The 25848-nt window shown below is 35.6% G+C and overlaps 5 protein-coding genes and 1 long non-coding RNA gene across 7 annotated transcripts; 1 reads left to right on the top strand and 5 right to left on the bottom strand.

Annotated features, from left to right (window-relative positions):
* Positions 1–173: 173 nt before the first annotated feature.
* LOC103831727 (receptor protein-tyrosine kinase CEPR2) lies at positions 174–4973 on the bottom strand. Its single transcript, XM_009107630.3, has 4 exons — positions 4470–4973; positions 1128–3555; positions 825–1033; positions 174–715 (listed from the first exon to the last, which is right to left on the bottom strand). Exons 2-4 carry the CDS (start codon positions 3476–3478, stop codon positions 354–356), a joined length of 2922 nt encoding a protein of 973 aa, XP_009105878.1. The 5' UTR covers positions 3479–3555; positions 4470–4973; the 3' UTR covers positions 174–353.
* Positions 4974–7594: 2621 nt separating this feature from the next.
* On the bottom strand, positions 7595–12128 carry LOC103831725 (E3 ubiquitin-protein ligase RNF170). Its single transcript, XM_009107628.3, has 5 exons — positions 11905–12128; positions 11017–11216; positions 10845–10946; positions 10695–10746; positions 7595–10615 (listed from the first exon to the last, which is right to left on the bottom strand). The coding sequence occupies exons 1-5, from the start codon at positions 11993–11995 to the stop codon at positions 10503–10505; spliced, it is 558 nt and encodes a 185-aa protein (XP_009105876.1). The 5' UTR covers positions 11996–12128; the 3' UTR covers positions 7595–10502.
* Positions 12129–12303: 175 nt separating this feature from the next.
* Positions 12304–13603, bottom strand: LOC103831724 (MICOS complex subunit Mic10). Of its 2 annotated transcripts, none has more exons than XM_009107627.3 (3): positions 13347–13603; positions 13045–13179; positions 12304–12545 (listed from the first exon to the last, which is right to left on the bottom strand). In XM_009107627.3, exons 1-3 carry the CDS (start codon positions 13477–13479, stop codon positions 12532–12534), a joined length of 282 nt encoding a protein of 93 aa, XP_009105875.1. In that variant the 5' UTR covers positions 13480–13603; the 3' UTR covers positions 12304–12531. The 2 variants fall into 2 exon arrangements, with proteins under 2 accessions (XP_009105875.1, XP_009105874.1); XM_009107626.3 differs by having other exon boundaries at positions 12312–12549; positions 13046–13179.
* Positions 13604–13832: 229 nt separating this feature from the next.
* On the top strand, positions 13833–16824 carry LOC117126740. The gene is made up of 2 exons (XR_004449546.1): positions 13833–16597; positions 16631–16824. It is a non-coding gene; the product is annotated as an uncharacterized LOC117126740 (long non-coding RNA).
* On the bottom strand, positions 16640–19026 carry LOC103831722 (patellin-1). Its single transcript, XM_009107625.3, has 4 exons — positions 17792–19026; positions 17467–17594; positions 17236–17371; positions 16640–17144 (listed from the first exon to the last, which is right to left on the bottom strand). The coding sequence occupies exons 1-4, from the start codon at positions 18944–18946 to the stop codon at positions 16887–16889; spliced, it is 1677 nt and encodes a 558-aa protein (XP_009105873.2). The 5' UTR covers positions 18947–19026; the 3' UTR covers positions 16640–16886.
* A 716-nt stretch (positions 19027–19742) lies between these two features.
* LOC103831721 (protein NRT1/ PTR FAMILY 5.11) lies at positions 19743–25667 on the bottom strand. The gene is made up of 4 exons (XM_009107623.2): positions 24511–25667; positions 24219–24436; positions 23612–24126; positions 19743–23485 (listed from the first exon to the last, which is right to left on the bottom strand). Exons 1-4 carry the CDS (start codon positions 24608–24610, stop codon positions 22726–22728), a joined length of 1593 nt encoding a protein of 530 aa, XP_009105871.1. The 5' UTR covers positions 24611–25667; the 3' UTR covers positions 19743–22725.
* Between the last annotated feature and the right edge of the window lie 181 nt (positions 25668–25848).

Below are 25848 nucleotides of genomic sequence, written 5' to 3'. Positions count from 1 at the left end.
TTACCATTAAATTTTATCTCTTTATAAAGATTTCATATGACTAATAATAAAAAACCTTTCAAAAGTTAACTTTAATCTCTAAAACAAAGCTTAGGATTGAGAGGAAGCTTGTGGTCTTTCTCACGCAAAACGGGCTCATATCATTGTGTTTATGAGATTGCTTGACAAGAACCTGGTTTACAGTAAACTTTGTATTTATTTAGCTTTTTTATGTTTACTGGATAAATAGCTCTTGACTTTTCGCTGCAAATTTAATAGAAACGTAGAACTAGTCTCTCGTAGTTGTGAACAAACCGACACTTTTGTGACTAGTCTCACCAAAACAGGTAATCAACTTAACTCGACTCATTAACCTATACTGTAATCTTTCCGGTTCTGTCTAGAGAATTGGAGACGCATGGATCAGCGTCCTCAAGCTTTCTCACGACATCTCTCATGCTTGGTCTAAGACTCGGAAGCTTTGTAGTGCAGAGAAGACCCATTTTCAGAACCTTAATCATGCTTTCTTCTACGTAAGTTGACAAAACTTGCTTGTCCAAGACGTTCCGAAGGTTCCTCCCATCTTGTTGAATCTTAAAGAACACATAGTCAACGATGTCCTTGCCCTCTCCAAACTCGTCTTCCACTGGTCGAAAACCGGTCGCTAACTCTAGAAGAACCACGCCAAAGCTGTACACATCGCTCTTCTCAGTCGCCTTGAAGGAGTAAGCAAGCTCTATAGTCATCACATCACATGATAATCACAACAAATAAAAATTCAGTTTGAAGTAAAAACGTAAAAAAAAAACAAAGTGATGGTTAATTTAAAACTTCAGAAAACTCACCAGGCGCCATGTAGCCATGAGTCCCAGCAACACAGCTCCATTCATATCCCTTGTCAGCAACTTTTGCAACTCCAAAATCCGCGATTTTCGACTCATAATCTCCATCAAGTAAAATGTTGCTAGACTTTATATCCCTGTGAATGATGGGAGGGCAACAATCATGATGCAAATAAGCTATTCCTTTAGATGCCCCTACCGCGATTTTATACCTGTTTCGACAAAAGGGACAACATATTCAAAACATTTATCTATCTATTGTATAGTCTTGGATCCATACTTAAACCATTTGAGACCAGACAATACCTCTTATGCCAATCTAGTTCAGGTAATCCACCTTTGATACTCCGGCGAAGAGCTTGATACAAGTTCCCATTCTCCATGAACTCAAACACCAAGTAACTAGAACCTCTTCCGACCAGACAAGCGTAGAGTTTCAACACGTTTCTATGTCTGATCTTCCCAAGAATCTCCATTTCTGAAACAGAGACCTCTGTTTCATTGCTTTCTTCTTCTCCTCCTCTTCTCAACCACTTAACCGCCACCGTCCCACCACCTTTTTTCAGATCAACACGGTACACTTTCCCCGCACTTCCAGCTCCTATCACATGATCTTCCTCCAATCTACAAATCTCCTCAGCGTCAAGCTCCATCTGATGGAAAGACGCAATCTTCCACTTCGCATCCGCCTTGTTGATATCTTTATTTTCCTCACGTATCTTCACTAATCTGTAACGCAACGAGAAAAGACCAGTGACTAGCACCACTAGTGCTATTGCAAGAGACAAGAACAAGAGAGTTCCGTCTAGAGATCGGCTCTTGTGCACGTGTTGGTCACCAGTGCATAAACTCAAAACATGCTTCTCGCTTTCTTTGACGTCATGGTCGTCCACGCAAAGCTTCTCGTTGCGTGAGAAGGCCATGGTTCCTCCCACGGCCAAAAGATCCGGTGGTATTCTTCCCGAGAGCTGATTCTCAGACAAATCTATAAAACTCAGCTTTAACTTCACTAAACTCGCCGGGATCTCCCCTGTTAGATCGTTCCCTGAGAGGTCTAACGAGTTTAAAGAACCGATCTGAGACAAACCGTTAGGGATCTCACCGGTCAAAGAGTTCTCAGCAAGATTCAGATCAACAAGCCTGACGCAGTTCGTCAACCCGACAGGGATCGAACCTGTTAATGAATTGTTTTCAAGATGGAGAGAAGACAGCTGTTTCAAACCCCCGATCTCCGTAGGAATCTCGCCGGAAAAACTGTTGTTGCTCAGATAAATCCTCTCTATATTCGTCAGCTTCCCTACCTCCGCCGGAATCTTCCCGGAGAATCTATTGTTCTGCAAGATCAGCTGGCTCAGCTCCGTTGAGAGTCCGATCTGAGGAGAGATCTCTCCGGTGAGACGGTTATCGCTGAGATCGATCATCTTCGCTAGCGGCAGAGACCAGAAGCCTTCGGGAACATGACCAGTAAACCGGTTCTGGTTAATCCTGAGTCTCAGAAGAGACTTGCAACCGGCGTAGGTTCCCGGAATCTCGCCGGAGAAATCATTCTCTAAGGCGAGCAAGAATAGTAGTTTATTGTTTTGGCATAAGAACCGAGGGAACGGACCTGTGAACATGTTCTCGGATATGTCCACCGTGTCCAACGGCGAGAACCGGCCGGTGTTCGCCGGAAAGTTACCGGAGAAGTTGTTTCTGTAGATTGATAACGAAGAGAGGAAACGCATTTCTCCGAAACCGGAAGGGAAGTCTCCGGTGAAGTTGTTTTGATGGCAGTGGAAGACTCTCAGCTCCTCGAGAGCTCGGAGCTCTCGAGGCAACGCGCCGCTGAGTTGGTTCATAGAGACGTCGAGCTCTCGGAGACGAGTCAGGTTCTTGATCTGCGGCGGGATTTCGCCGGTGAGTCTGTTTTCGTACAGCTCGATTTTGGTGAGGTTCGCCAGTCTCGTGATCGAGACTGGGAACTCACCGGAGATCGAGTTTCTGGCGATGTCGAAAGTGTCGAGAGAGGTTAGATCGAAGATGGAGTCTGGAATGGTTCCGGTTAAGTTGGAACGGGCCAAGTAGAGCCACGTCAGCTTCTTTAAGGTGCCAAGACTCTTGGGGATCTCGCCTTGCTCGTAGTTGTTGTTACCGAGACCGAGTGAGACCAACCGAGTCAAGTTCCCGACCCAGCTCTGAAACTCTCCGGTGAGGAAGTTCACGGAGACGTCGAGGACTTCTAGGTTTTTCAGAGGGGAGAAGTCAGGGATGGCACCGGAGAGACGGTTCGTGGTGAGGTTCAAGACTCTGAGGTTCGTGCAGTTGAGGATCTCCGGCGGGATACCGCCGGAGATTAGATTGAAGGGGAGCGATAAAGTGGAGAGTTTTGAGAGAGAGGAGATCGCCGGAGAAATTGAACCGGAGAGGTTCGCGTTTTCTAAAGAGATTCCGGTGACTTCGCCGGAGAGTGGGTTGCACGTGACGCCGTGGAAGTTGCAGGGAGAGTCGGAGGGTTTCCATGAGCGGAGAACGTCGTGAGGGTCGTTGAGACGGTTCTTGAAGCGAAACAGAGCTTGTTTCTCAACGGTCGAGTTGACATTTGGCGGGAAGAGTGAGAGGAGAATCGTGGCGGTTACGGTGAAGAGTATGCCACGTCGGATGTCAGGTGTTCTCGTCATTTATGGCGATGTTCGAGGGCAAAAAGGACAATTGCCTAGCTCAGGTCTTCATCATGGACTGGTCGACGCACTCGCTCCTTCGTTTTAAAAAAAAGATATGAAATCAACAAACCAACCACCACTACAAAGTTTCACAATATTGTATTTAACTTGGTATGAAAATTTGTGTATACTAAAATATCACAATTAATCATCTAAGCAAATACACTAATGTGTACGTGGGTGGTCATGATATTATCCCATACATAAATTATATTAATATTTTAACAAATGAATCAATCTTAATAAAGATTTTTTTTTTTGTCAAAAGAGGTTCATGTGATTCTTACCAGGTTTTAAATAATTAATAAATTAAAAGTTGTATAAGATACGTCAGGTATACTACAAGTCTACAACCAGTTATTTATATGCAAATAATGGTTTTTTTGTTGTTAAATACTATAAACTGATTGGGTATACTAAAAACAGGAAGTTTTAAAGAACAAAATTAATAAGTATGTAAATGGACATATAAAGTTTGCTTATGTGCTAAACATAAACAAACTCCATAAGTGAGCTTTAAAGGTACTCATTACAATGCAGAAAGATTAGTTTCCTCAACTATATGATAATAGTTTAGTCATTTGTTTTGAAAGTAAAGCAGATTATTAAAAAAAGCATTGGAACTTTTAGTGAAAAAGAATCAAATATTGAGGATTGAGTGTATATGAAGGATTAATGATTAAACTACATATAGAATCAAGAGATCACAGATCAAATTATTAGTGGATAAAGTAACTATTTGTTAATTTACTACAGCTAGTACCTCCCAATGTTAAAATTCTTTCGAAATTTATAGTTACAAGAACTCCAGCTTTTTTATTGAATCTATACTCTAAATCTTTATAAGATAACCATAGATTGATTTAAAGATTGAATGAGAGGCTTAAACGTTCAAAGCGTAACCAGGAGGAAATCAACTAATTAAACAAAAACTAATGAAGAATTGTACCTGAGAGAAAATAAACAAACCAAGAATCTCAGGTTGGTGAACGATCCTTCTTAAATCTGTTGAACGTAAATTCGAGAGAACATAATCGAAAACAAGCAAGAGGGTATTGAGAAGATTTTTGATTTGTGGTTTCCTGAAAGAAAAAGGAAAAACACTTTTTAGTGACTTTCTTTGCCACTTTCTAAGAAAATCTCTGGGGAACAGCAAAAAGAAGTTCTGATTTCGAGGGGGTTCTTGAATACACCAGAGCAGCTGATTCTTAAGATGTTAATAAAATATTAGGAGTATTGTTTCTTTGGTTTATCACAAAAGATAGAAGTTTGTGAAGAACAGATACAGAGAGGATGTATCTAAGAAATACGAGAGATATATATTTTGAAGATTGGGAGAAGAGAGAGAAAAGACAATAGTCAAGAGAAGCTTGTCGTGAGACATGGAGCCAAAAAGGCTAAGTCATTTATCTTAAATCGACTCTAACCATATATTTTGTGGAAATCATTAAATAAAATGGACTCAAATCATCTACGTATACTGATTTTGACATATGGTGTGTGTGTGAGATGCTCTTTCCACTCTACAGCGTCACTTTCAGATCATTATAAAATTCAACAGTCCTCATATTTTTTTAATATAAACAATTTATAAAAATGTATGTAAAATAGTTTAATCGATGTAAACATTAATATTCTTTCGTTTTATGTTCTCTAGATTTAGATTTATTCGTTTTTCTCTGTAACAAGTACTTGATTCTTCCATCGGTTTTTAGTGTGTAACAAAAGTAAGAAAACTATATCTATCCTTACTTTGCTCAAAAAAAAAAAAAATCTCTATCCTTACATACTAATCATTTAAACCGTCCAATTTGTTCAGACAAATGGAAATGGGTGTTTAATGAAAACTATATCTACTCTTACGTATTAATCAAGTTTCTAAGAACATCTCCAATTCTATTTTATATTTTACTCCAAAATTAAAAAAATGAAGTGAAAAATGAAGTGTTGAACAAAAAATAAAAAAATTACTCTATAAATGGAGTAATACTTTTATTTTTAGTTCATTACTCTATTTCCCACTTCATTTTTTTTTAATTTTGTAGTAAAATATGGAGTGAAGTTGAAGATGTCCTAAACAGTCTCAGTTGTTCATACGAATGGGTAGTAAAGGAATTTGAAGAAAGTTATATGTCATAAAACCATATTAAATGATAATAACAATAGGTATGGTTTAGACAAAAAGACAATAAGTGCTGACAAAAAAAAGATACCAAAGGATATGAGAGAAAAGAAACTTCGTTTAAATAAATCAACTTCTCAATTCGAATCTTTTAATTTCACGCATAATTTCAATTGATGAACTTTATTACAATCTTAAGGATGATTACAACCGTCATTCACAATATGCATTTACATCAAAAAGTATTCAAAGCAGAAAAATTTTGGATACATGTTCAGGCTTTTATTGTCAAACATTATTAGCTTCAAATTAAAGAGGTATCGAATGCTATGTAAAAAAATGTTTCATTTTTCTTATATTTTACTCATATGTTATTCTTTTGTAGATCAATTTTTATATATATTTGTAAAATTGTTATTAGAAATAAACTCATCATTAAAGCCACTTCAGAATTTAAACGATTTTTAAAATATCAGATAAATTATATTAATTTTATGAAATTATTATTATTAACTTCATGCATAATTTTTGGACTGTAAACCATGAGTTTTGGCCTTGGATGTCCTGGTTTTGAGCCGTTACCATATTGTTCTGGCCTTCAATCGGTTCACTTGCCACGATTTGGCAGTATTGAAAAACGGCATATGCATGCACGCAGATGAAGCCTACCATACCAGTAAACTGTGAACCTGACAAAGAACTTGTTCTGATTTTTTTTACTTTTAGCATGTATTTTCTTAACAGGTGAATAAGTTCTGTAAGACAAAAATTGGTACCTTATGTTTCTTATAATTGCTTATGTCCTCAAACCAAAGTTCTCACTTGAATAAATAAATGTTGTTTCAATTTTTCTTCATCGTGAAGAAACTAAACTTTAAAAAAATGAAGTCAACCATTAAAAATTCTTATAGTATTGAAGATATACATATCTTTTAATTTCATGCATAATTTCAGTTGCCAAACTTCATTAAATCTTGAGGATTGCAACCATCATTCAGAATATGTATTTACGTCAACAAGTATTTAAAGCAGAAAAATTATGGATACATGATAAGGTATTGAAAGCTATGTGAGAAATATTTCATTATTTTTGCTTATATTTTGCTTATGAATTTCTTTTTATTTTGTAAGTCAATTTTATATATTTAGAAAATTATAATTAGAAATAAATTCATCATTAACGTTATTTCAGAATTTACTTTAACATTTTAAGAATATTATATATGATTATATAAATTTTATGAAATTATTATTATTATTATTATCAAGATTTAGTATTACAACAGTAAAAAAAGTAAACTTAAAATCTGTTTTAGACCTTTTTGGGTAAGTATACCATCCTTGGTTAGAAATCCAAATGTTCTCTACTTTATAATTCTATGAATTATCAAAAGCAAGATGCAAATATGCGAATCCTTTTAGCCGATTCATTGCAATTATATACATTTTTTTTTTGTGAAACATATACATAGTTTGATAAAATTGACAAAATAGTCGTTTTGTGTGCTATTAGATATATATACTTAAACAATTCAAGCTTTTCTAAAAGGAAACCCAAGATTAGAAATCAGTCTTTGATATTTTTAACAAAAAAAATCTACTCTCCTATAATTCAAACACCAAAGGATTGTCATTTTTCAGACTATCGATTTAAATGGTAATAAAAAAGATGAGTGAGAATAATTAATTCCTCTTCATTCGTTAAATTTAACACAATTTTTAAAGAATGTTTTTTTCTCTGAGGTTCATTCTCATTCCTTTTGATTAATAATCATAGAACAAAATCTTTATAAAATCTTTACAAATATTATTTTGCTTTCCTACAATTTTGTTTCTGTTAATTCATTTTTTTCATTGTTTCTATTTTTTTTTTATTGGTCACCAGTTAGAGCCTATATGTTATCTTAATTACAATGATAATTAGTAAAATTTAAACTATGTTGATGTCTTACTTTCACATGTAGAGGTACCAATTAGGCAACTCATCACTTTTTACTTACTGTTTTTGTTTCTTGCATAGTTTTCTTTGGTGAAAACTTTCTTGCATAGTTCTTAACAAATTAGTTGTCTTTCGAAAACTATACTTCCAGCGATTTTACATTTACAAAATAAAATACAGATAACCTTCATTTTGCAGTTATAGTTGTTAGATTAATCCTGATAAAATTATTATAAAAATGTTGGAAATTTCCCTAGTTTTAACAGAATCTACAGAATATGACCTTTTAAAAACAACATAATGGTTAGGCAGAAAGGGAGGAACAGTTCTTTATGTACCGTTAATATTCGCTTACAGTCTGGAAAAAAACTAAAAGAACATAAAAAAGGAAGATAAAAATGTTGTTGCGTGGAACTTTTTTTTTTTAAATCAAATTGCGTGGATTACCCTTTTAAGTGAAGTATGATAAGAATCGTTTAACCTCTTCATTGTCCTTTTCTTTCTACATCCATAGCTCAATGTTATCCCTTTGATCAGAATCTAATTCTTGTTTATCTACAATTTATATTTACCGATTTATTATGGAAACTAACAATTGGTCATTCTCTTTCTGATGCATGTCAAAGAGTAATGTTATCCCTCTTTTTTTTTTTTTTTTTTTTGAGCCAATAGTAATGTTATCCCTCTACAAAACTGTTTAGCCATTAAACACACAAAGCAAAAAGTTAAAGTACTGTGAGGTTATTATCTATCAAGTAAACATCTGATAACAACTAACTTATCTTAGAAGTAACCTTATCGTGTACTAAATTTATAGGAGCTACTATATACTAACTTGGTATTTTCTTTATCAAAAATATTTTCTTGTGCATACACAACAACAACAACAAACAGTGAAAATATCACTAACGCCACACTACTGTCTTCTACGATTTTCTTATATAGTCAAGGTTTTTTTTGTCAACAATATAAGTCTAGGTTTACATTCTCTTTATTAGTTGATTCTATAATAGTTAATATCGGATAATTGGGAAGAGATACGGTATAAATTATTTGGAGAAATGAAATCCGGATCATAGAAAGATCTTGGATGCTGACTCCCCCAGCTGTATCCCCTTCCCTTTTCACATTGGCTACTTTCTTTTCCATGTCGTTTTCCATATTGGAGCCCTACATATGATATGGTAGAAACATATTCAAGAAACTCTGTTATATATTTTTCTCTCCCAATAGTAGAGATTGGTAGATGCATTAGTGAATCAAGGTAACAACGTAAGAGACAAACCTTATGTTATATATTGTAACTATTCATTTTTTTACTATATACTATTTAAGTATTATAAATTCGTTGGAGTTTCAAATGAATCGATACTTTATATAAGCTCATACATTTTCTATCATGATATCAATATACAGAAAAAATAGAGTCCGCTGATCCCTATAGACTTTAATTATTACAGTTTTTGTTTTCAAAGATCTTATATGCATAAAATTTATAAAATAGATGATCTTCCATGCATAACATATCAAGAATTGCAATTTCCACTATGTAAAGACATTATTGGCAGGAAACGATCACACTAAGTTTGCTGATATTATATAAAATAGAAGTTCTAGAACACTAAATAAATGAGGTTTCTGTGAGGGTAAAATAGCTAGCCAAATAGTGATTGTAGGGCCGAGGTTTAGCGAACATTATAAATTTATACAATAATGTAAATGTGATGGGTGTCTACCATCTATAATTCGTAGAGTAGGACCGTTCCAACAATGATAATAATATTGATCGAGAGGAGAAGCAGATAAAGAATAGCATATCTGTCTCCATACCTCTAATAACACAGCGTCACGTTATTACAAATACACTTGTTTACAAGACATAACATTATGCAACTTCATGGGCAGTTCTTTAAATTACTATGCGTATATTTTGTTTATGTAATAGGCATTATAAGTACTATACCACTAAAAGGAAAAGATTGATTACAATCTCGCTGAATCATGAAGAGAAAAAAACATTGATATGTTTTGTTGCGAATGCATTTAATTTAGATGGAGGCTAGAATAGAGGAGACAAGTTTTAAAGATGGGTTTTAGTTTTAGGCGGTGAGTCCAGTGGAGCAACGTCACTTTCGGTACATGCACATTAAAAAGATGAGTTTTTCACGCGTATGTGTTTCTGAGTGTTACATGTGAACACAAGCCTCGTCGACCTATGTCTATGCACGTGTGACCATGTTGAGACAAAAAAGTGGTGGCTCCATCTTGTGGTCCACTCATCATCTACCGTGACACAGTGTGTTGTCTCTATGACTGGAAGAAACTGTTCAACACTTGGAGACTAATGCGAAACCACTTTTGCTTTTTCGCATATTCACCATAAAAGATCCATTTGCAATAACCTGGTTTTCCCAAGTGAGACTTGGGCTAAGAACGACGTTGATTCGTTCAGGATGGATCACGAGCCGCCCATGGATGACTTTTCAGCAGTCACTGAGGTAATAAACTCATCAAAGTTTCTAGAAGAGGACCACTCAATGTAAATGGTCACACTTTAGTTATGAATACTGAAGCTTGTGAAAGATAATTGGATTAGTGGAATTGAGAGTGAAAATTAAGTTCCTGTTCTTATCTTATGATCCCATCAATCTCACATTTTCTTCGTCAAACCGTAAGTGACACTGAGTCATGAGTGGAATGGTCAAAAAGATTGATCCGTAGGTTTCAGGAACGAAGATGCGCATATAACCTAGAATGATTATTGATTTGTGGTCCAAGCCTTTTTGTTCTATGGTCCTATCATCCTCACCCATTTCAGTTTCCATAGTCAAAACAGAACACTATCGTGTTTATAAAGGTTAAGTGATCAAAGACAGGCAAAGACAAAACGTAAGTACATAATGTCAAAAACATTTATTGGTTCACGAACCGGCATGACGGAAATAGAGAACCGAACGGTACAAAGCAGCAACATGGAGGAAGCAAATCAATGCTATGAGTAGATCATCAAGCAAACCGACTACCCCAAGAACTCCTATGAGAAAATTATTTGTGAGAAGACATATAGAGATATAATGATTAGTAAGATAAAGCAAAAAAAAAGAATGAATCACCTTCTGGAATGATATCTATTGGACTGACTATGTAAACAGCACTGAGAATCATCTGCATCCAATGAAAAGAAACTACATTAAACCCACAACAATACTAATATTGTGTAATAACTGAGAGATCCAAACTTAAGAGTTAGGTCGGAGCTTAACTGCAATATAAACTCGAGCTCTGATGACAAGTGGAAGGGTTCTTTGAGGATCCATCATTTCCCGCAACAATCTCCGAAGTAAGAAGGGAAGGTCTTGCATCCTCTGGCAAGAGAAAAAGAAGCTCAGTAAGAGAAATTTGACTTAAGAGTGCACGCATAGAAAAATAAATTACCTGAAACAAACTAGTTGATCGTCCACCAAAGTATCGGTTGTAGGTTTCAAGATTAGCAAGAACCTCAGAAACTGCAGAGTCACTACGGTTTCTGATAGTGTCTTCTGTAGGAACGAGCAAACTTATGGGACGACGGCACAAGGGGCATTTGCATGGCTGTAGTGTAGATCCATGCCTCCACACAAGCATTATGCAATTTCCTATAAAATAACGAGCAAATGAGAGGTAAAGAGACGCTGCAATCTGAACAAGTCTGCAATGGTAGTCAAGCAAACTTCATACTAGAGCTGTGAACATACAGAACAAACTAAACTCACAAACCAAACTTGGGCAAAACAAAAAATTTGAGTCGATATAAACATAATGAAGATGAATGACACAAGGGAGCTTTCTACTTGGTTAAACACCAGTTCAAAGCATATAGAACGGAACTCATTGAGAGAACAAGACGCAAAGGAAAGGATATAGTTGAAAAGATTAATAGAGTACAATGGTCTTAAAGACATTAGCATGAAGCAGAGAAGGTCCATTGTATTAGTAAAAGAAACTCACTGAAACTATTGAGACAACCTATACAAGAAACTGTAGTCATGTAATCATACTAAACAACATAACTGTCCGAATAAGAACATGTCCCAAAAAAAAGTCAAACAAAAAAAAGCGGGAGCCTGATATCGTTTATTCAGAACTCTGCACTTGATAATCTAAATGAAACACGAATCACACATTCATAACAAAAAGTCCTTATTAGCTAGCAAACGATCGGAGAGCGCACGTATGCAGAATTGTTTCCATCAAGGGAAATGAATGGAAAAAGTCAAATTCGATCTCATGGAGGAACAGAACCGAATCAACATAGAGAGGTTGAGAGGGAGAGAGAGAAGTAACCGCAGAACCAATGAGAGCAATTGGCTTGGCAAGGAGCAGTGAAGTGGGAATGACATATCGAGCAAAGATCGTTCTCCGGCGGCCCATTCATTTCCTCCTTTGCCCGTTCTCTATTCTATTTTTGTCTGAAATTCGTACGAAGAAAAAATTAAATATCTCTTTCTTGATTCATCACGGGATGGTTTAAAGTCGGTGCTATGGCGGTCCGTCGGAACTCGGATTGGTTTGGTCTTTTTATTTTATTTATGGGGCCCACTCGTGTCAACCAAAGCGTTCTTTCGGTTATTTACGGTTTGTAAATTTTGAACACCTCTTGGCATTGAATAATTAAAAAAAAAAATCCCTATCTTAAAGTAAACCTTGTTGAGGTTTGAGGATTTGTTGTTTTTCTTCATTGCAAACTAGAATACGCTGATATAACATTTTAGAGGTTAATTTGTTCAAAACGATTAACAGAATAAATAAAAGATAATCAAGGTTTTACATTTTTGGCAGTAATCTGAAAAGACTCATCATCCCTTTGGTAGGTAAGTTTAGGAAACATTTCAACAAATCATTTGTGTGATTCTGAAAACCCTGCTGATCTTCGCATGGGTTCACTTACTTCCCGCTTTATCATCCTCTTCTCTACTCTTCTGCTGCTGCCTGCAACAACAACAACAAGGAGTTAAAGAAAAAGAAAGATTTAAATAAACCTCATGTTCCTCTTCTTTATCATGGATCATTTGTTTCACATGGTAAAAACCCCCAAAATGACAAATATATAGTCATGGACAATCGTGACGTCTGTATTAGCCAACACTAACATTTGCAGTTAGAACCGTTTGTTGTATAAAAGCTGCAACTACAAATCCACGATATAAATACACGTAAACTCTATCTCTCGTTGTTAACTCTAGTAGCAAACACTACAAATACAACACAAACAAGCCAAGCAGTTGTTTTTAACCACTAACACCAAGAAAATCCTCAGAATGAGGAACCAATGTTACTCTAGCAAGGAGGGATGCATGTATCTAGAGATGTGATACCAAACCACAAAACAAGATTCCCAATTTACTATTAACCATCCATAATAAACCTTTCTAATCTCAGACAATCTCTCAAACACTAGCTCCCCCAGTAATCAAATCCGACTAACCTGAGATACAGAAGAAGTGTCTGCTACAATGGCAGGAGGAGGAGCATCAAAAGCACGAGAGCAATCAGTGTATGCAGAGCCAATACCAATCCCAGCACCAAATGCAATCGACGCCCATCTCGTAACAGGACTCCCTACAGTAATTCACAAACAAACACTTTTAAACCCTAATTTTTACCAATCGTGTGTTTCTTCGATTCGTTCTAAGATCCGAAAATCACTAATCATCACTAAGTATCTATCATCAATTGACTACAAATATTGATAAAAAAAAACGAGAATCGAATTGAAAACACGGAACTGAAGAAGAGGAGACCGGCGAAGGCGCCGCCGAGGGAGGAGTAGACGAAACGGCGGGTGGTGAGATCGATGCACGCGTCCCACTTAGCGTTGACATCGTATTCCGGAGGCATGATCTCCTTCTTCTCTCCCATTTTCTCCGATTTGATTCTGCTGGATGAGTTTGGTGCTTTCCGTTGTTCCGTGATTCCCCCTTTCACGGATTTGCTTGCTGCACACTAGAAAAATGGGCTTAAAATTGGGCCTAGTTGAAGTTTCCATCAGGCCGAAACGTTCGGCCTTTCTGATTTTTATATAATTACAATAACTTTTTATTACTGATATTGTACAAACGAGTTATAGCCCTGATCGTTTACCTATTGCGCGAACTGCGACTGATCGCAGGTCGCAAGTTGTTATTCGTTTTGCTGCTATGTAATATGTGATTTGCGATTGTTCGACTGTCGCAAGTTGCAAATTGTTGTTCGTTTTGATGTCGCACGACTGATCGTACGACCAGTCGCAAGTTTCCATTCAAGTTTCCTGAAAAAACAGCAACTAAAAATTAAAAAAAAATTGATCGCTCGGCTGGTCATAGATCGCAGATTGCAGATCGCGCGACATGTAAATGAACATAGTTTTAGTCGCAGGTCGCACGATACGTAAACGAATGTAATCTTAGTCGGCACGACACGTAAACGAACAATTCTATATTAGAATCTTAACCGAGACAAGTTATTACAGAGAGATAGATAGATACGTTGAGGCAGTGAAGGAGGCAGATGTGTCAGGAAAAAAAACAAACGAATATAGTACCAAAAACATTGTTTCACGTGGATCTGTTTTTTTTTTTTTGTGAGAAAGGATCTGTTTTTTTCGTTGATTATCATTGGATTCTTTGGAATTGATGCTAAACTTAGAGAGCTAATTAATATTTTAATTTAACATAGACTTTTAGTATTGAGAAATTATATAACATATTAGTTGGACAACATATAATACATATTATTAGACTTGAGTTGTATGTTTAAAGTTCGGTTTGTTTCTTGTGATTGGCAATGATATAGCAAGCACGAACCATGCTCGTTTCTTACCTTTTTGGTATAAACATCAAGATTAAACGAATATTTGAAAACGTTGATGTGTAATGCCGAGCTTTATCTGTCGCTAGTACTAAAACGGTGAAACGAACCAACCGATACCATAAAGTTTATTTACAAACACATACCTCTCCATTTATGGAAGTGAAATGATCAACAAACCTCAATTGTTATGTAATTCATTTGTGTGAAAATGAGGACCTTTTATTATTTCTTTGTGAATTAAATACGGAAAAGCAAAAAGGAAGGCTTACGAGGAATTGATGAAGAAGCACATGCGACGACTATGGCCAGAAGTGAATGTGCTCAAATTTCATTCATGGCTGTTTGTGTTGTGTCGGTCCACGCATGTCACTCCCTTTTCTTTCGCTTTACTATTTTTATGCATTTTTTATAAGCTCCCAACTGTCATCGGACCCGACATTATGATCACTTCAGTTCTCATACATGTTTAACCATTAATGCGACCATTGTCCACAAAAATTCATGTTTTGTACTAAAAACATTTCAAATTTTAAAAGAGGGTTCGATCCCAAGATAAAATGGTGGCGGTTCTTAATGGACTTATTAGGTTACTAAACCGTTTTATTTCTCAAAGTTACACTCAACTCAAAACTGTTTATGAAGTTGTCAGAAACTATGTCACAAACAATCTTTGAAGAGGTTCAGAACCCTTCAAAGAGAGAAGTTTATAAATAGGTTCTGAATGGTTCATAACCTGTTTTTGAACTCTGCATAAACTCAGAACTATGCAAATTAGTCTGACCATATTAATATCTATTTTCAAATTAACATTTTCTCCATTCCTGGAACTTTCAAATATTCTTGGTGAGTCAGATTCTAATTTTTTATTCATTTTAGGCTGGACTTGCAACATTTTGTTGTTATTGAGAAACTGGAATCAACATGTGGCTTTGAATTAGATACACGATTTTATGGTTAACTAGCAAGCTACTTTGTGTACGTAGAACTTACAGATACTTTCATTTAACTACGGTAAATAATACATGGCCAGTTAAGTTTCGAAATTAGTATCAAATACGATTTGAATGTTATTCCTGTCTCATCTGGCACATTTGCACATAATTTCAAAAATTATTATAGTACTGTCCTTTTCAAAATGAATGACGTAAGTTGATGAATGAAACAATGACATGTATATCTTCATATTACAATTTAATATTTCTTTATTTTAAGATGAATAGATATGTTATGATCATCTTAAGGCCGTAGTTATATATCTATTTGATAATCATGGGATTAGACTTGAACTTTAGACTTATTTCATTTATGAGTAGCGCATAATAATCAATCATGATTAGTTTAAATAATTTAAATTATCTAAATTATCCTAAAAATATTTAATTTAAATAACTTTTAGTATAATTTTTTATAGTATAAACTTTTTTTTTTTTGAAACTTATAGTATAAACATAGTTACAGTTACCAGATAACTTGATAAGTAAGGTTATCTAGTTTTAGTCCTTTATATAGTAAGACCACACTACATAACTCGTGACTGGTTATGACTTATGATCGGCTAGCCACACTACGGAACTAAATATTTTTTTCAACGATTACGTAACACTTAAAATAGATTATCTTTGGTCTTTGAAATTGCAATTCCAAAATAATAAATCTACTGAAATATAATGTACTTAAAATTTATAGAGTTTACAGTTATATATTTCTTAATGTCAAATATAATGATGTGTGTTTTGATTTCGTCTCTTATCCACGAATTAAATTTGTCCATATTTCAACAATAGGGTCCATTATCACTTAATGTCTCATTCAGTGTTATCATTTCCATGGATTATACAGAGAGGGGCCTTTTTCATATTTATATTCATACCTCTCTATCAATATTGGTATAACAAGAAGTCTAAAACCAGTCTTGAGTCTCTTGACACGTCTCTTCTCCTTATCTTATTAAGTCATATGTATCCATTGAACATTACTTTCATATATAGTTATTTATGATAATATACCAGAAAAGAATTACACTTGTTACTCTTTTAACTGTTCAACGATTTGGCAACGGGCATTTTTCCGAATGCTTGACCTTTCTTTCAGAATCATTTTATGAACAAGAAGTTAAGATAAAAGATAGAGAAAGAAAAATATAAATATTAAATACATTATGATTTACACAGATTGTACAACAAAAAGGGTTTGACAAAAAAAAAAAAAGTACAACAAAAAGGTAAAAAAGTAAAAGGTAAAGTAATGAAACAAAGTTTATTTTTTCTTTTGCTTTTGGATTTTAATCACATATTCTCCACACACAAAACAACCCCCAATACTCAAAACAAAGCAAACACTTCCAGCAAACACACAACCACCTTTCGAGATTTCAAAATTACATATCAAATAACAAACTAAATTAATTAATAAAAAAATTGTTCTTCCAGATAACAAAACAACCATTCTTCTTCTTTCCATATGGTTCATATTTAGTTTCAAATATCAGACTTTGGTTGAGTTTTGAACCTGTAGAGCACTTTCTTCTTCTTGGAAGTCTGGTTATCGATTGTGATCACAATCTTTCCCGGTTCACCCACCTTAAAAGAATCGGTTATCACCGGTTCATCGGTTAATCCAATCTTACGGTTTTTAGAAACTATCACAACATAGCTGCCCTCTGTGGTAGGTTCAAACTGAGCTCCATAACTCACATCTGCACCCAAAACCCTAAGCTCCCATGAGAGTGTGCAAGCCTGCCACAATCCACACAAAACTTCTTAATTAGCAACAATTTAAATTATGAACATATTGGTAATCAAATTTTGAATATATATATATATATACCTCAGAAGCAGGCAACTCTATGGTGTATTTGGCTGCTGGTTTAACGATGGCTTCAGTGACGGTATCTCCATTGGTTAAAGGAATATCTTTGCTAAGTCCGCCGTATTTAACCGGGACTTGTTCAGGAGAAATGTATCTGTTTTCAAATCAACAAACATATGAGCTAAGTGACAAAAAAGAGAGATATTTCAATTATGAAATGGTAAAAAGTACTTATTAATGGTTAATTACTTGAAAATGGTATCAGCAGACTTGGATGGACCAGCAAGGACCATCTTGCTCCTAGTCTTTGGTGATGTGATGATAGATCCGAATGTTTTGTAGTAAGGAATATACCACCATGGGACATTGATGAACAACTGCAAATTAAACAAACATAAAACACAATATTTATGCTAAAACTTATTAAAAAAAGAAAATTAAAGAGTAAATCACTAGCAGTTCGGCGTGACTAATATGGATTCTAATATCTTAAACTTTATGTTCTAATTATGTGTTGAATAATAACTCTAACTATAATTATGTACTAAAAACACGTCATGCAACTATTACATACCTCTCTAGTAGCGAACTCAGGATAGTTGTCTTCGAACTGCTTGACGGCGCGTCTGATGAACTGCCACAGGGCTCTCTTGCCGAGTCCAGGAGCGTTCCTGAAGTCACTGACGAACACGAACGAAGATTTAGCATCGGGGCTGCTGAAATCAAGAGCTCTCACACACTTCTCTTGAAGCTGGATCCTCCAGTTGAGGAACTTGTTGAGTTTCTCCTTGTCGGAGAATAGCTCCTTGTTCTGAAACTCCCCGTAGGAGCTGTAGATCACGACGTGACCTTCCTTGTCCACACCGTGAGCGAACACCATCTTCTCGAACTCGCTGGCCTCTTCTCCCGCCTCGGCTTCGATGAGCTCGTCGATCTTGTTCTCCTTGCGCCACTGGACGGTGTTTTTCAGCATCGTTAAGGCTTCCTTGACCTTGAAGTCTCTCGCACGGAGGAACTTGAGGAGGATCACGTCGGATCTCTCGTCTTGGAGGAGAGGAACTCCGTAGATTGAGACTTCCTCCGGCTCCACAGGCTCCGCCTCGGCGACGACGGTGGTCTCTTCGGGCGCGGCGGCGGATTCTTGAGGAGTGACGGAGACGATTGACTCTTCTATTGCTTCCACGGTTTTGGTTCCGTCTTCTTCAGCACCAGTGGCTTTCTCGGTGGTTACCGGCACAGCTTCTTTCTCCTCCGGCTTGGTTTCAGCCGGAGCCGCCGCGGGTTCTGATGGTTTCTCCTCGGTCTTGACGGCTTCTTCTTGTTTCTCTTCTTCTTTCTTCTCGTCTGTTTTATCTTCTTCTTTAGATTCCTCCGCCGGTTTCTTCTCCTCAGCCTTCTCTTCCTTCACCGGAGGCGGCGGCGGAGCAGTGAATTCACGTTTGTTCAAAGCCTCCCTCACGAGCTCCTTGAACTCCTCAAGCGCCTTCTTCTCAAGCTCCTCAGGGGTAGGAACAACCACCTTCTCAGCTACGACCGTCTCTTCTTCTTTCACTGGAGCAGACTTCTCAGCCTCAGCCTCTGCAGCCACCTTCTCCTCCGAGGCAACAGGAGGAGTCACCTCCTTCTCAGGCACTGGAGCAGGGACTGTCACCTCCTTATCATCAGTCATTGGTTTCTCCGCTGAGACAACGACAACATCAGCCGACTTCTGTGCCTCTTCTTGAGCCATCTCTGAAATTCAAGAAAAGAAAGGATAGAGAGAGAAAGTGATTAGGGAATATGTTTTTTTTGTGAGGAGAGAGAAGGGAAGAAGAGAGGATTTTATAAAACCAAAGGCAGAAGGGAACACAGACTGGTCGGAGCTGTTTCTTGACAGCTCATTCGAACGTTTTCTCAGTGGGTCCGTTTCTTTTTTTTTTCCTCCAACGGCCGTCTTTTGCTTCACGAATTAAGCCACTTCCTATTTTTAATAGATTAACTAAAATCACATTTTAATATCAATTCCACAAATAATTATATTATTTCATATATCAATATATTCACTATATAAGCGATATATTTTCTGAAAACATTACCATATATACTTGTAGAATCTGACGATTTAATACTTACACATATATTGATGATATACTTGATTTTCTACCCGCTTTATAGTCTTCAAAATTTTTTGCTCAAAAAAAAAATTCTTCAAAATTCTTTCTATGTGTCCTGAATACTTAAATATCAAATCTTTACAGTTCAGGAATACAATTTCAAACTAGATATAAAAGAACTAATGTTTGAGTCGAGAAAAATGGTGGAATCATTTTGACTTTTGTGAAAGGGAAATAGAAGGGGGGTAGCATGCTAGTCTCGTTTTTAATAATGTTTATTTTAAAGTGTGTTTGAAATCATGACACCATGTTATGTCACCACGCAAGTCTTATATATGTATATCACCAGTAAAAGTTTTATCAACTCTCCTTTTTAATGTAGCACAAAAACTATAGATTTTAAGTTGAAACCAATCCGTATTTCTGTTAGCGTTAGTATTTTTTTTTTTTCTAAACATTAGAAAATTTAGATGATGAATTCCAAATATTCAACTGCAATTGCATAGTAAGGAGCGGTAATCCGCAAAAGATGTACAATAAAATAAGTAATCTGTCAGAATATCAACATAATTAATATTACAGATTTTACCAAAAATAATAATTAACATGATAGATTAGCGGCGTTCTTTGTTTTTTTTTTGGGCAGATTAGCGGCTAGCGGCCTTAATAACATGCATGTTATATGTCCAAAGGATAATGTCAATCCAAATAAGACATTTTAATCCCTTTTTCATGTTGTTGACGTATGAAACCGTTTAGCTATACTTTAATATAGCTAACTTTCCTTTGCAAATGAAGTCCTCAGATCATATTCTAAAATACGGTCTATACGGTTGTATATACTATATATATGATCTACGGTGAAGAACTGTACTATTTTCTTATGATATACGGTAAAAATACTTTTTAAATTATACAGTCAACTATGTGATATATGTACGCTAAAAATACAGTATATTTACGGTGATTATATAGTCTTTATTTACCAATTTTATTTTTATTTTTACTTGTTTCATTTTTAACAAAATCTTATTATAATAATATTTTTTGTTATAATATTTTGAACAATAAAAATGTATAATATACTTTATGTTTACTATAGTATAAATGAAAATTTTATTTAATAAGTTATGTATGATACATTATTATATTTATATATATTGTATTTATTCCAAATATACATATATACCTTATGGTAGTCAATACCCCGACTATATGTTATTTTAAAACACTGCCTGAATGTATATTAAAAAAAAATCGTTTTATTTATTTTGTCAAGAAATTATTGGTTTTAGGGGAAGAAAGATAATATAATGATCCAACTTTTTTTAATTTTCAAAAGACACAGTTCAACTCGGTTGTCTAGCACCCACATAAATAGCTAAAACAATAGAGACGACCTAGCACGTAAAGAAATCCTCAAATGATTGTATCTGTACAATTAAATCTACAATATATGTCGGAACCATTGTTGATGCGTTGTTGCAACCTACAACTTATGGATTATTGATTCTAAACTGATTGCGAAAATCAGATCATAAGGGGCAATTCCAATAGGTATTAGAGCTGTCAACCCTAGGTTGGCGTGTATATCCCGAAAATCAACTTTTTCATTTGCCAAATAAGAAATCAACTATATGGTAGTGCATATACCAAAAAGATCTCCACAAATTACTAGAATTATTGATAAAATATAGAGGAAAAACTAACTATAATCGTATTTAACTTCAGAAATTATTTGAAAAAGTAAAGTTGGTAGACCCCGGAGTGATCCTTTAAAGACTCCCTCATTGGTTGCTTTTGTCAAAAGAAAAAGAAGAAAGAAGTTTGGTTGGTTTTGTTCATCGCTGGTGACATCTTATCATTATACCATTTTGCATTGTATTTAGCTGTTTTCTCTCTTTTCTTTATTTTTAATAAATAACCCACTTAACTTGTTTTATATATATAATTGTAACAAATGATTGATCGCAGTATGCATTAAACATATCTTAAGAAGCTATTATATATATACTAGTTTGATGGGGCAGATAGTTAAATTATTTTGATTCTTAGATGCTAAGATCATCGTATCTGACTTTTCTTATTTCAGTGGCGCATTGCTTATATTCTTCTTTAGTTTCCATTTTATATATGAAGCAGTATGTTTTTGTTTACGCAATCATGGAGAAGCTAAAACTAGGGGCAAATAGCCTATTGGGAAAAATGGTATCCGACAATTATACGTTAACTGTAATTTGGAGAATGAAAAAAAAAAATTCGGAGAGGAAGAACGCTTCTTGTTCTTGAGTAACTTGTTTGTGAAGACACCATTGACATTATCCATTGTACTTCCATGACGGTGCATCTGCATCATTTGCCGCTTGTTTGAGTACAGTTAAGAACAAACTGAAAAACTCAAATGTATTTATACAAATTTAAGTTTTATCATAGGTTTTGGTAATACATAAATATGTTTTATATGCTAATATTACGAAATCTTGGAATTACAAGATCACTTCGAATATGTATAAAATTAATTTTTGTTAGACAGAAATTATAAATTTTTATTTAAATAATTTTAAGAGAATCATAAAACTAAAAAACTATTACATTTCTAAAGTTCTTTCCCAAATATATCGATCTATGTTATGAAATTTATATTTGTATTAGAACAGGCCATGTTCAGTCAGTTCAGCGCTTAGACAATACAACTATAAGTTTTAGTGTTTCACAGTAAGAATTTTTTTTTGATAATTTGAATAGGGGTTCATCATTAACACATGGTGGGTAGTAGTATGCATGGCATTTTTTTCAGAATCAAACGATTGACAATATTATAATGATAACAAATTCAAAGTGTGTTTGGTTCCAATTTATGACCATTAGGAGACTAATACATGACGTGTTCATCCAAACATTTCAATCTGTATGTATGAACATGTCGTTACGATATCCGGAACCATTGTTAGAAGTTAAAACTACAACTAAAATTTCACTAACTGATTAAGTATTTATGCAGTAAGTTTTAGGACTGCCAAGAACAAAAGTAAGGGAGAAAATCTTCCAATCGTGTCGCCTCGCCCTATAAAAGAGTGGGTAGAAAACTCTTTTGCTAGGTACATCACTTTTATTATATGACTTCATTGTTTTGGCTACTTATCAACTTAATACTTTTTTTTTGTAACACTTATCAACTTAATGCTATTTGATGTTATTATTATCATAATTTTAAATGTTATTATCAATTCTTTTGCCCTATAAGAAAATATGAAAAATCATGATTCCGTGATCCAGAAAATCCTAATTTTTTTTTATTTAGTATTGTACTGTATTTATAGAATTTCTACTGTAGTTAGTATGCCGATGCCAAGTTGTTTGATATGAAGCGCATATCAGAAATGCAAAAACGCCCAACGCCAACACACAATGTTTTTTAGAATGTGGTTGACCTATTGTAGACATACGACTTGGCGAACCACAAGTATGAGGCAAAACAAATGGAGCTGACAAAAGCGAGTAGCCAGTAGAAGTAATCTAAATGAGCCTTGTTCAGGTCGTTGTCGAACCAGCTCGTTTGACAAGATTGCCTTGTAACTTTGTCGATGACTGATATCATGAAGCTGCTTAGGAAATGGCCGACCCCGTATATGCTTGCATTCAGAGCCATACCAATGCTCCTAAGCTCACTAGGGACTTGGTCGTAGAAGAACTCATGCAAACCAATCAATGTGAACACGTACGAGATACCGTATATAGCATACTGTGGAGCCAACCACCACACACTCATCTTGACATCATCTTGAGCGGTTTGGAGCCTTTTGGTCTCGACCAAAGCGGCAACCACCATAGCAAGAATGGAGAGAAAGATGCCTGTGCCAATCCTCTGAAGCATTGTGATTCCTAAATGGTTTTGAGTAAGAGATCTTGCGATTGGGACGAGTAGACGGTCGTAGATTGGGATGAAAGCTACCATTATTATGCTTGTGACGCATTGGAGCGTAGCAGCAGGCACTAAGAGTCCTGGTGAGACTGACCTGTTCATTATGGATCCCTGCTTTGTGAAGAAAGTATAGGGTTGTGAACATACAACGGCATAAACCAAGCAACTCATCCATATGGGAACAAGCTTAAGCACTGCTTTTGCTTTCTCAATTTCTGCCAAATCACATGAAATCGCTGCTCTGTCAAGGAATCTGCCAATAAAATAAATTCAAAACCAATTGTATATTTATCCCCAACAAGAACCAATATATTATAAGAACAAACGTGACCTCCAAGATTCTAGAAGAAAAAATAAAATATATGTTAATTATATTTACCTGAATTGCTTGGAACCTTGGTGAGCTAGGAGAAGAAGGGTTTCGTTCGGGTTAGCAAAATCTAAATCTGGTTGTCTTCTGTTCTTTATGGCTTCCATGTAAACGTGAATGATTCTAGCAAAAGGGTTTTTATTTCCTCCTCTTTCAGTAGTAAAGCGGTAAGTCTTTGTCCCAAGGAGGAAAAGAACCAGAGCAAGTAGCATGGAAGCACCTGGAATACCAAACCCTAAGGACCAACTTAAATTCTCTTGGATGTAGTTAGAGACCAAACGAGTCAACAATATGCTAACACAACTTCCAAACATCAACCAGTTAAAGAAAGAACTCTTGGCTTTCGACTTTTCTAGGTCATTTCCAACGAACTGATCAGCTCCAAATACCTTAAGACAAGGGGTGTAACCTCCTTCACCTAAGGCTATTAGATACAGAGAGACGAAGAAGAGAGTCACTTGGAGTTGATTCGAATCTTGTGACGGAGAAGGAACCATGGCTGAAAAAGACAGCAACCCAAGTCCCTATTTTATTTCATTACACCATTGCAACTTCATCTTGTAAGAAACAATAACAAACAATAGAAGAAGAGATAGGATAAAAGATTTTTACATACCAAGATATATAGTAAAGATGCAATGATGATGGTACGGAAACGTCCGAGAAACGAGTCAGCCACGAAGCCCCAGAGAAGTGGCAGAAACGACACCGTTCCACTCCAGGCGTTGATATTTACCGCAGCTGCAGCCGTTGACTCTCCCAATGGTCCTGTCAGGTACGTTATGAGGTTCGAAGATATCCCGTAAAAGGCGAACTGCTCCGCCATTTCTACAACTACAAAACACACCAATAAACATCTCACGAGAGAGAGAGTATTAAAGAAACTTTGTTGGTGAGATATTACTTACAGATGATGAGCCTCGCCGACTTCCATCCTCCAGGGGAGCATCTCACGGCTGGCTTTCCCGGAAGAAGAGTATTTCCGAGCTCATCTCCGGCTAACGCCATTGGCTTTTACTTTACTGGTTCTTGTGCTATTGTTTTTTTTGTATACGTCAAGCTAGGTGCCAAATTAAAGCCTTATGAGAATGCACATTAACATACAAATGAAATCGAATAACTTTGATACGCCTGCAACTTTCTACTATTTAATTGTATTATTGCAGATGTCCTTTGTTTTATTGATTTTAAATATTAGTTTTTACTGATAAAATAGTAGACAGTTGTTGGAGTATCAATGTTATTCGATTTCATTTGTATATGTTCATGTGCATTCTCTTGGTTTTTTATTAAAAAGTTTGATCAAAATTTTAGAAAGTATATTTCCTCTCTAAATAAAAACTACTTAGTTATTTATGTGGAATCTTTAACTAATTCCCTTTTTATTTTTTTTGACAAGGCACTCATTAACGGTATACAAAGCTATGTGTACAAACTTATAATCAACGTTGCAGTTGATCTAGACGTGATTCCAGACCCTCATCACCTTTGTAGTCTCATCATCGAATCTCTCAGCATGATGAATTCTGCTGGCTCAGAAAAAAATATTTCATGCTTCAGAGGTTTAATATTTGGTGTGGAACATAAAAGACCCTAAACTACATGTATAAGAATAATCAATCATTGAGCACGTAATTCCTTTCAATACCGTGTTACAGCATATTCCGAGTTTATCTTTTATGTAATAGACACGTGTATGTGTGAATGGAAATTTTATAAGGCAAATAGACACGTGTGTGTGTGAATGGAAATTTTATAAGGCTTCAACGACCTTTAAAGATGATATATTGTCATCAAGTCTCAAACGTGATGATGTCGCTAGATAAACAAAGTGCCAGGTTAGAGACATGAGCGTCAGTATATTTAACCAAGATGAGTATGTGTTGAGCTTGCTAAGCTTTTCCAGTTTCTTCCTCAGATCTTGCTCACTCGTCCTCTCTCCACCTCCTCTTCCTTCTTCCTTTTCTGCTTTCATGCGCTCAAACATCGCCTATACACAACAATATATAACATAACATTAAAATCTCTCAACATCTACCAATAAGAATTCATTACTAGAAATATATCAGGCCAAGATTATTTATACATTGTAGACTACTTTTACTTGATAAAGACTGGATAGGTCAGTGTTAATATACCTTGGTGGCACGTGGTTCTACAAATGTCTTATTAGCCTCAATCATAAAGAAAGAAGACAAAAGGTTCATATAGTTTGTCACTTGAACTGGCCGTCTTATTACCACATA

The sequence above is a fragment of the Brassica rapa genome, chromosome A07, assembly GCF_000309985.2.
Source record: "Brassica rapa cultivar Chiifu-401-42 chromosome A07, CAAS_Brap_v3.01, whole genome shotgun sequence".
NCBI classification, from domain to species: Eukaryota; Viridiplantae; Streptophyta; class Magnoliopsida; order Brassicales; family Brassicaceae; genus Brassica; species Brassica rapa.
Note: the sequence above shows the minus strand (reverse complement) of the source record. Positions and strands in the feature narration are given on the sequence as shown.

Coding starts and splice junctions, on each gene's coding strand:
- LOC103831727 (XM_009107630.3), bottom strand. CDS start 3,478: ATGACGAGAACACCTGACATCCGACGTGGCATACTCTTCACCGTAACC. Junction 1,034..1,127: donor GAACTAGATTGGCATAAGAG/GTATTGTCTGGT, acceptor TTGTCGAAACAG/GTATAAAATCGCGGTAGGGG. Junction 716..824: donor TCATGGCTACATGGCGCCTG/GTGAGTTTTCTG, acceptor TGATGACTATAG/AGCTTGCTTACTCCTTCAAG.
- LOC103831725 (XM_009107628.3), bottom strand. CDS start 11,995: ATGAATGGGCCGCCGGAGAACGATCTTTGCTCGATATGTCATTCCCAC. Junction 11,217..11,904: donor TTGCTCTCATTGGTTCTGCG/GTTACTTCTCTC, acceptor GTTATTTTATAG/GAAATTGCATAATGCTTGTG. Junction 10,747..10,844: donor GAGCTCGAGTTTATATTGCA/GTTAAGCTCCGA, acceptor CATTGGATGCAG/ATGATTCTCAGTGCTGTTTA.
- LOC103831724 (XM_009107626.3), bottom strand. CDS start 13,479: ATGGGAGAGAAGAAGGAGATCATGCCTCCGGAATACGATGTCAACGCT. Junction 13,180..13,346: donor CGCCGGTCTCCTCTTCTTCA/GTTCCGTGTTTT, acceptor GAATTACTGTAG/GGAGTCCTGTTACGAGATGG.
- LOC103831722 (XM_009107625.3), bottom strand. CDS start 18,946: ATGGCTCAAGAAGAGGCACAGAAGTCGGCTGATGTTGTCGTTGTCTCA. Junction 17,372..17,466: donor TCTGCTGATACCATTTTCAA/GTAATTAACCAT, acceptor ATTTGAAAACAG/ATACATTTCTCCTGAACAAG. Junction 17,145..17,235: donor TAGAGTTGCCTGCTTCTGAG/GTATATATATAT, acceptor GGATTGTGGCAG/GCTTGCACACTCTCATGGGA.
- LOC103831721 (XM_009107623.2), bottom strand. CDS start 24,610: ATGGCGTTAGCCGGAGATGAGCTCGGAAATACTCTTCTTCCGGGAAAG. Junction 24,437..24,510: donor GTCGGCGAGGCTCATCATCT/GTAAGTAATATC, acceptor TGTGTTTTGTAG/TTGTAGAAATGGCGGAGCAG. Junction 24,127..24,218: donor CATCTTTACTATATATCTTG/GTATGTAAAAAT, acceptor GAAATAAAATAG/GGACTTGGGTTGCTGTCTTT.